The following is an 8,761-nucleotide window of genomic DNA, read 5'->3' on the forward strand; positions in this document are numbered from 1 at the left end:
GGTGGCATTTGATGGCTGACCAAGAACACCAAACTGGGACGTCGCCTTTGAGATTAGGGTTAACGGACGAGTTTGGGTACCAGTTATGGAAAGTGGAGAGTGGGTCTTTGAGGGAGGATTTGAGAGATTGAGAAGAGACAAGAGTTGGGGAGAAACGGCAAACGTGGGAGCAGAATATATAAACCAGGAAGAAGAAGAAAAGGAAGGGAAGAAACTTTCATGCTTTTGAAATGTAGATTCTTCATTCGGTACCCTTGAAACCCCTGGAAAAAAAATAAAAAAAAACAATATTGAGTCAAGTATGTTACAGTGTTAAAATGGCAGGATAGACGTGGTTGTGCAAAAGGATTAAGGTAAATTTACAACCTCGTCAATAAATTCTAAAGATAATGCTATTTATGATAGAAGAATATGATGATATTCTTTATAAAAAAAAAAAAAAAAAGGAGGTTTGAGTGCCCGCTTTCTTCCGAATCAATTTTGGGTTCGATTAATCAGTTAATGGAAGATTTTAGAATTCCCTTTTAGATAACCAATTTTTTCGGATTGGGTCAGAATATTGTTTTTCGGTTCGGGTCAAGTTGGGTCAGATGAACAATCCTACTTACCCTTGCAGAGTGTGGTTCTTCTAGAAGATGACGACAATGATTTGAGGGATCAAGGTTCGACGCAATTCCTAGCAATTGCAAAGCCCTGGAATTAGACAAATCCTGGCCATTCATTTGTCGGTCAAGGGCCAGTGACCACCACTACTACCTTGGTCGTCTCTCTGCCTCATTCCTGAGCGAGTACCTCTCAGAGTAAAGATAACGACGTTAATTTCTAATATTAGGTAAAATTATCACTTGTCTTAAAAAATTAAATTAATATAAATATATAGATTTTATTATTTTATATCTTAACACTCTCCCTCACTTGTGAGTAGGGGTGTAACCGGTCCAGTTTAGTTTGATTTTGGATAAATTTTAGAACCGAACCGATATACACCAATTTTATATTTTCAAGAACCGATATCGCAACAGTTATCCTCCTAAATTAGTACTTCTAGTTTTACCAGTTTCGATCCGGTTCTATCCAGTTTTCCGATTTTTAATATATTTTAAAACTATAATCTCTTATACTTATATATATATATTTATATTAATATATAAATATTAGTAACTAATACTATTAGTATATAGTATTATAACATATGATCAAATAAATGTTCATGTTTATGATTAAAATTTTATATTATAAATTATAATATAATATTATTTTATATATAATTATAATTTATAAAAATTATATATAATATAAAAGTATTATATATATAATATAATATTATATTATATTATATTATATTATATAAAAATATTATATGTAATATTAAAAATTAATTAAAAATATATAAATATACGAACCCGTCTGATTCGATCCAGTCTTAAAAAACATAAAATCAAGACCGAACTGGTTATGATCGGTTTTTAAAATGGAGGAACTAGTCCAAAACCAGACCGAACCAATTGTTCCGGGTCGATTTTCTGGTTTTCCAGTTCATTTTTACAACCCTACTTGTAGGCCAGACTTCTCCTCAATGAGTAGGCCCAACAAGTGAAATATTTAATTAAATGGAGTAGAGTATAGAATTAGGATTCAAATTCAAGACTTCTGCTCTGATACCATAATAGAAAATAAAATATAATATAAATGGAAAAGAGATAAAGAGGGAAAGTGAGTTTGAGGGTTACATTTTTGCTCTCTGAATTGTTATTGAATAGAAGACATATATCTATATTTATAGAAAAATTACATTGAGAGAAGATAAAGTAAATATTTTAAACATTATGAAAATCAAATCAATATCAAATCAAATCAAAGTGATTTGATAATTATGAAAATCAAATCAAGATAATATTGATTTGCTATTATCTTCAACATTCCACCTTAAATTCAAGGTGGAAAACTTTGAAAGCTTGAGTTTGAAATTCGAAAATAATAACCTTCATATTCATTAATTGATAGTCGATGAGATGATGGTATTGGTAATGAAGTGATTGGCAACTAGAATATCAAATCTAGAATTGTAGCCAACAATAAGTTATATATGACCTTGTTCAACTAGTAGACCAAAATTAAAAGGCTAAAATTAGATTTTGGACTTCAAACAATGTCTTAAGAACTTTGGAATTTTGGTGGGTGAAATGAAAATTTTATATTTTATTTTGAGAGTTTAAAATATTATATTTTAATATTATTATTATTATAAGATTTGAAAAATATGAATTAAGATTTAAAAAAATTAAATTAATTATTATATTTTATATAAAAATTTAAAAAATATATAATAATAATATAATATAAGATAAAAATGTTATATCGCATTCCACCCAAAACCTGCCACTCACACGGATCGTTGAAAAATTAAGGATCCAATTTATATGATTGCAGGGCTCTGCTATCCTCAACCTCTGTCTAATGTTTCCTTGAACTTCTTTCCTGTATACACCGTTGCCACACAAGATTGGTTGATTACTGAACGCAACTGAACAATATCTTATCGTTGAGGTCGACTATGGAGACCTGGTTCATCATCATCTTCTCCCTCTGTCTCGCAGCCCTCCTTAACCTTCTCGTCTTCAAGAAATCCTCCGGAAACAATCGGCTCCCTCCCGGACCCCTCAACATCCCCATCATCGGCAACTTCTTTTTGCTTCGCAAGTCCTTCTCCGAGCTCGAGCCCATACTCCGCAACCTCCACACCAGGTATGGCCCCATCGTTACTCTGCATATCGGCTCCCGTCCGGCTATCTTCGTCGCCAACCGCTCCATCGCCCACCAAGCCCTAGTCCAGAATGGCGCCGTCTTCGCTGATCGCCCCCCCGCCCTCCCCACTACTAAGATCCTCTCCAGCAACCAGTGCAACATCAGCTCCTCCTTCTACGGACCAACGTGGCGACTTTTCCGCCGAAACCTCACCTCCGAGATTCTCCACCCTTCGCGTGTCAAGTCCTACTCGCGCGCGCGCAAGTGGGTATTGGACATCCTTCTCAACCGCCTTGAATCTCACTCCAAGACCGAATCGGGCGTAGTTTACCCCGTCCGCCTGATTGACCACTTCCAATACGCTATGTTTTGCCTGCTGGTTCTGATGTGTTTCGGGGACAAGCTCCTCGAGACCCAGATCAAAGAAATCGAAGCCATCCAGCGTCGCCTGCTTTTGAGCTTTGGTCGCTTTAACATGCTCAATTTCTGGCCGAGGCTTGGAAAGATACTATTCCGCAAGCGTTGGGAATTGTTGTTCAACCTTCGGAGAGACCAGAATGCTATACTAGGGCCTTTGATAGAAGCGAGGAAGAGAGTGAAGCAAGAAAGGCTAACCAAGGCAAAAGAGGACGCCCCCCTAGAAGATAATGGTGATGATGAGTTTGTGGTGTCGTACGTGGATACGTTGTTGGATTTGGAGTTGCCGGAGGGGAAGAGGAAGCTTAGTGTGGAGGAAATGGTCAGCTTGTGCTCGGAGTTTCTCAACGCGGGCACGGATACAACGTCCACGGCGTTACAGTGGATCATGGCAAATTTGGTGAAATACCCCCATGTCCAAGAGAAGCTTTGGGCAGAGATCAAAGGGGTCGTTGGAGGGCATGCAGAAAAGGAGGTGAAGGAAGAGGATTTGTACAAGATGCCGTATTTGAAGGCAGTGGTTTTGGAGGGCTTAAGGCGTCACCCACCAGCGCACTTAGTGTTGCCACATGCTGTGACGGAGGATGTCGTGTTGGAAGGCTACTCGGTGCCCAAGAATGCCACTTTGAATTTCATGGTGGCAGAGATGGGCTGGGACCCGAAGGTGTGGGAAGATCCCATGGCGTTCAGGCCAGAGAGATTCTTGAGAGGTAGTGATGGAGGAGGAGGAGGGGAAGTGTTTGATATAACGGGAAGCAGGGAGATTAAGATGATGCCGTTTGGGGCTGGGAGGAGGATCTGTCCTGGCTCTGGTTTGGCAATGCTTCATTTGGAGTACTTTGTTGCCAATTTAGTATGGAATTTTGAGTGGAAGGCTGTGGATGGTGATGATGTTGATTTGTCAGAGAAGCAGGAGTTCACTATGGTGATGAAGGATCCATTGAAGGCCAATCTATCTCCCAGATTGTGAATGGATAGCTTTACTTTTCTTTTCTTTTTTTGGTAAGTAATAGCTTTACTTTTCTTATATTATAAACGTGAACGCTTGATGAATCTGTAGTTAAGATATCAATGTAGGCTCTTGCTCTGCTTTTTACTGGATGGATGCCCCTGTATCTGTGTGGTCCACTGTTTCACTGTTTGTATGTAAAGGCAACAATTTGTTGGGTTATTTCTCCATTAGCATTGCTACTTCAGAGTTTGATAGAAAATTTAATGAACTGTCGGAGCATGCTAATCTTCGTCTTAAATTTTTTCATTTTCAATTTCATCGGTTGATGTGTAAACTTTGATCAGAAATGACAAATCTATGACGAAGAATATCAATTTGTGATGCTAACAGCTCGACTCCTTCACTCGTCCAAAAAGATATGTGATTAGGATGAAAGATGAAACTGGTGTATTCATTCATATTCCCTTCAAGCAGTAATCTGCGTGTCGAAGTTTCTAGCATATTCATTCATTCACCCAATGCAATGGGTGAGTTCAAATTGCTAGAATCATAGGACATCTTTCCCCATTTGTTTATTTATTAATTCAATTATGCTTCTCATGCATAATAAAGATGAGAAAAGCTACAGATCAGCCACTGTTCACGGCTGATCCGTAGCACACCTTATGTGTCACTTTTTTTTTTTTTTTTATAATCAAAATGTGCATTTCATCGGTTTGAATGCCGCCCTCTCCATTCCACACCACTCCAAAATTCAAAACTAGCACTCTGAAAGTTTTGCTCTCCAAGGTTGAAAGAACATTTCAATTCCCTTTCCGATGGAGGCCGCGAAGAAGACGAGGGGAGCAGGAGGTAGAAGAGGTGGAGACAGGAAGAAGTCAGTCTCGAAGTCTATCAAGGCTGGGCTTCAATTCCTCATGGGTTGGATTGCTTTGTATTTGAAGAAGGGTCGCTACGCCTAGTGGACAGGCTCTGGTGCTCCGATCTACCTCGCCACGGTTCTTGAATATCTCGCTGCTGAGGTACTTTTAGATCTTGGATACACCTTTTGATCTTTTTGCCATTGGTATCTTACATTTTGAGTGGTAGTTTGCTCCTGTGTTTGTTGGTCAGACACTGAGGAATAGAAAAGTGAGAACTGGAGTATTCGCTTCTTCTTCCCAAATTATATAGACACTGAGAGAAAGGAAATGTAGATGAGCATCCCTGGTGTTTAGCAATTTATTTTCTTTGCATCAGATAGGACTTCAGTTTCTTTTTGATTCTCGATGGTGTTGGTAAATCTTTTCCGTATGGCTCTTAAGATTATCTTGGTGAACTCTTTCCGTGTGTTGCTAAATGTAGAAAAAATGAGAGGAAGCCAGATGCTAGGATATGAAATACAGATTCTCGAAATCATTGTGTCATTTGTGACGCATTATTTTTGAGTCCTAATCGTTTTGTCCTCCGGATTCAAGCGCTAATTTATTGTGTGAACCTTCATGTAGGTGTTGTCCTCCTCTCTCTTTGAGAAAAATGTTGTTTTTTTTGCTACTCATAAAAAAAATAGATGAAATGGAAAGCAAAGATCTTTATTCCTTATTTTTTAATTTTGGGCTGTATGTCGGTTTCTTATTAAGAAATCACAGAACTTTGTAGCTACAGTTCTGTTCATGAAGGTTTTCTGGAGAGAAAAAAAAATTATTCTTACTTATCAAAAAAATGAAGGTTTTTTTTGGAAAAATGAAAAGACAATGACATGCTGTAGTGCTTATTCAATTATATCATGGAATCTAAATCACCAAAAACAGAGTGGGATTAACCTAGTGAATAAGCTGATCATTTACCTGGAAGCTCTTGCTTCATTGGTATCTAGACTCTGCTATGACAACCTCAAGGGTGATGATCCTGGAGTTTTAGCGTAGCACTTTTGGGTGAAGTGGGATTAAATGTTTTCCTGATTTTCTTAATTGATAGGCAAATGCTGATTAGTTTTTCATTTAGTTCTTTCTTTCATCTTTTTTGCTGAGGTTATGTCTGAATTGGTTACTGAAATAAGTGCTAACGTGCAGATCATGCAAGCCTTCCATCATTTCATACATGTGTTGGTGCTAACGAGGAAAGGCTAACCCCAAAGTGGTATAAGGAACATGGTAGTCATATTCTTTCACTATTATATTTTTAATTAAATAGGCTAATAAGAAATTTACTCAGCAGAATACCTTTCTGTTGATACATGTTCTTGATATGTGTTGTGTGTTGATTGGAGCCATGTAAATATTGGTGCATGTTTCTCTCAATGTGGGTATTTATTTTGGGATCTCGGTCTCTGTAGGGATTGAATTGGTTCTTGGAACTCGAGTCAAGTCAGCTGATGTAAGGCGTAAGACATTATTGACAGCAGCTGGGTAGACTATTAGTTACAAGATGTCATTTGAAGTTCTTTGTTTTCAAGTCAAGTCAGCTGTCATTTGAAGTTCTCTGTTTTCATCCTTTACTAGTGAGTTCCTCTTTTTTTTCCAGTATGTAGAGTTCAGACTTAGCCCTTTTGGGCTTGAGGTTTAGAATTTTTCGATTTCATAACAAGCGTGTAATTCTTTCACTACTTTGTAGATCAGAATATTTTGAACTCTGGTGTTATTTGAGACTTTTTTTTTTTTGCCTGTTTCAAGTGCTAAGTCCCAAATACTTGCTATGTTTTTTTTTTTTTTGTTGGGATGGACAGTCACTTGCATATGCTTATCCGCCATTAATTTCTTGTGTTGATTCCCTTCTAAAGCTGCTCTCGATAGCTTTGCCAGTTAATGATGAGAAGTCATATTTTCTCTATAAGTTTGTAACAACAATCTTTGCACTAACTGCTCAATAAATTTATCTGATTAACGACCGACTAAGGTTCGTCTTCGTGTAACTTTGATTAACAACCATTGAGTTTCGAATTTGCATCTATCTACTGCCACTCTCAGGTTTTATCCCTACCACTATGCTCCTTTTGCTTCTGATCTCAAAGATCTTATTGATTTAGAAATTACTCTTTTCTTGGGGAAGCCTTTTAAACCCTTTGATCAGCTCATGGGAACACTTCCAGCAGCAAGGGTTTTTTTTTTCCTTCTTTCTATGGGGATTAATTTATTGAGTTAATTTTTTTTTTTCTGCTGCCTGTGGTGGTGGGTAAGCCTGTTACTTTCATGTTATGGTTCAAGTGCTCTGCCAGAAAAATACAGAAAATTAATGACCATAAAAACAGGGTGTTGTCAAGTTGTCGTTCATTGATGAGAAGTTGCTTGCTGCAACAAAGAAGCTTGAAGGAACTTTAGCGGTCTGCAATAGGGGTTTATTTCTATTTGGTTCTAAAATATATTTTTTTTTATTTCTTGTTTCATGGTAAACTAGTTTATTGACTCTTGTCAATGAGCATCTTGACTATTGAGTGTAGTTATAATATTTACTTAGGCGATAGAAGTTAAAAGGGCAGTTTTTTAATGAAGAAGCTTAAAAATGTTGAAAACACTGACCAAAAAAAGTAGAAAATCCACCATCTGACACAAGCTCTCTCTATCTCTGTGGATCATTACTTTGTGATGGCTTGCTCTTTCAAATGTACATTCTAAGGAAAAATGCACTTTCCACCCTTTAACTAACAGAATTTTTGCACTCTCATAGTTGTAACGTGAAAAGTGTATCTCTATGGTTTAGTTTTGAGTTGACATGCATATATGTTTATGATGCCACTTACTAGCCCAAAGAATGGTTTCTTATTTGCTTTACTTACTCAAGTCAGCCAACGTTTATCTATTGGTGTAATGATGGAGTATTTTGACTATTAAAGTTTCATCATTACTCCTTTTTGTGTTCCTTTTCTGGTTTATCATTAGACAGATTATCCTCATTATGGCTTTCAATATCTGATACGTCTGTTTCTGCCATTTTTCAGATCTGGTCTTGAACTTTGGTATACATTCCACCCAGTATTTTGAATGGCTCTATGGTGCAAACTTCGGATGACTAAAATGAACAAGATTGGAAGCGAAGTCGACGTTGAATTAAGGGATCTGGTCTTTTGTTTGTTACTGGCCAAACCAAATGAATTAATGGAATTTTTTTGCTCCTTTTGTTGTTTGGATTTTAATAAAATGAGGTGCTGCTTGGACAGTACATCCTATTCTTATCATTACATGCAGCTTCTTTTGTGTCCAGTTGTGGAGATGTACTTGGTGTTACTTATGTAGATTGTGGACTCGGAATTATGTGTGCAAACACTTGTGTTATTTGAGATGCTATAGTGTAGTTTGAATAAGGTTCTAATTATATGCAGTGGAATGAGGTTTTGTGGTCTTTGTTTATATGCAATGAAATGAGGTTCTGAATCTTCTGGCTAATGGATTTGAAGTCTTGATTTTTTTACACTTCAAAAAAATAGTACCCCTTTCACATATCAGATTACCCTTTTACATATCATGATTTGCACTTCTTGAAAATATTACACTTGAAGAAAATGGGAACACTTCCATTTTCACAAAAATGCTACACTTGAAGAAAATTCTTTGGCAATGCAAGAGAATGGTTTTTGAGTTTGGACCTCAGATCGTAGCCAATGCAGAGGGCAGCTGACCTTTGGGACCATTCGGCTCTAGTAACTCACAACAAAAATAGTTTTCATACCCCATT

The 8,761-nt window shown here is 37.2% G+C and overlaps 1 protein-coding gene across 8 annotated transcripts; it reads left to right on the forward strand.

Moving 5' to 3' along the window:
• The first annotated feature begins 2,376 nt into the window (after positions 1–2,376).
• Positions 2,377–8,460, forward strand: LOC109003794 (cytochrome P450 89A2-like). 8 transcript variants are annotated; one of them, XR_001998179.2, is made up of 6 exons: positions 2,377–4,164; positions 4,505–4,641; positions 4,904–5,136; positions 6,166–6,246; positions 6,429–6,593; positions 8,028–8,460. XR_001998179.2 is itself a non-coding variant. In XM_018982088.2 (2 exons), exon 1 carries the CDS (start codon positions 2,555–2,557, stop codon positions 4,130–4,132), a length of 1,578 nt encoding a protein of 525 aa, XP_018837633.1. In that variant the 5' UTR covers positions 2,377–2,554; the 3' UTR covers positions 4,133–4,164; positions 8,028–8,366. The 8 variants fall into 8 exon arrangements, 1 of the variants encoding a protein (XP_018837633.1); XR_001998181.2 differs by lacking the exon at positions 4,505–4,641 and adding an exon at positions 5,228–5,323; XR_001998185.2 differs by lacking the exons at positions 4,505–4,641; positions 6,429–6,593 and adding an exon at positions 5,228–5,323.
• The last annotated feature ends 301 nt before the right edge of the window (positions 8,461–8,761 follow it).

The sequence above is a fragment of the Juglans regia genome, chromosome 13 (genome assembly GCF_001411555.2).
Source record: "Juglans regia cultivar Chandler chromosome 13, Walnut 2.0, whole genome shotgun sequence".
In the NCBI taxonomy this organism is placed as follows: Eukaryota; Viridiplantae; Streptophyta; class Magnoliopsida; order Fagales; family Juglandaceae; genus Juglans; species Juglans regia.

What these genes read in the sequence shown, in the direction of transcription:
- LOC109003794 (XM_018982088.2), top strand. Translation starts at nt 2,555, where the DNA reads ATGGAGACCTGGTTCATCATCATCTTCTCCCTCTGTCTCGCAGCCCTC.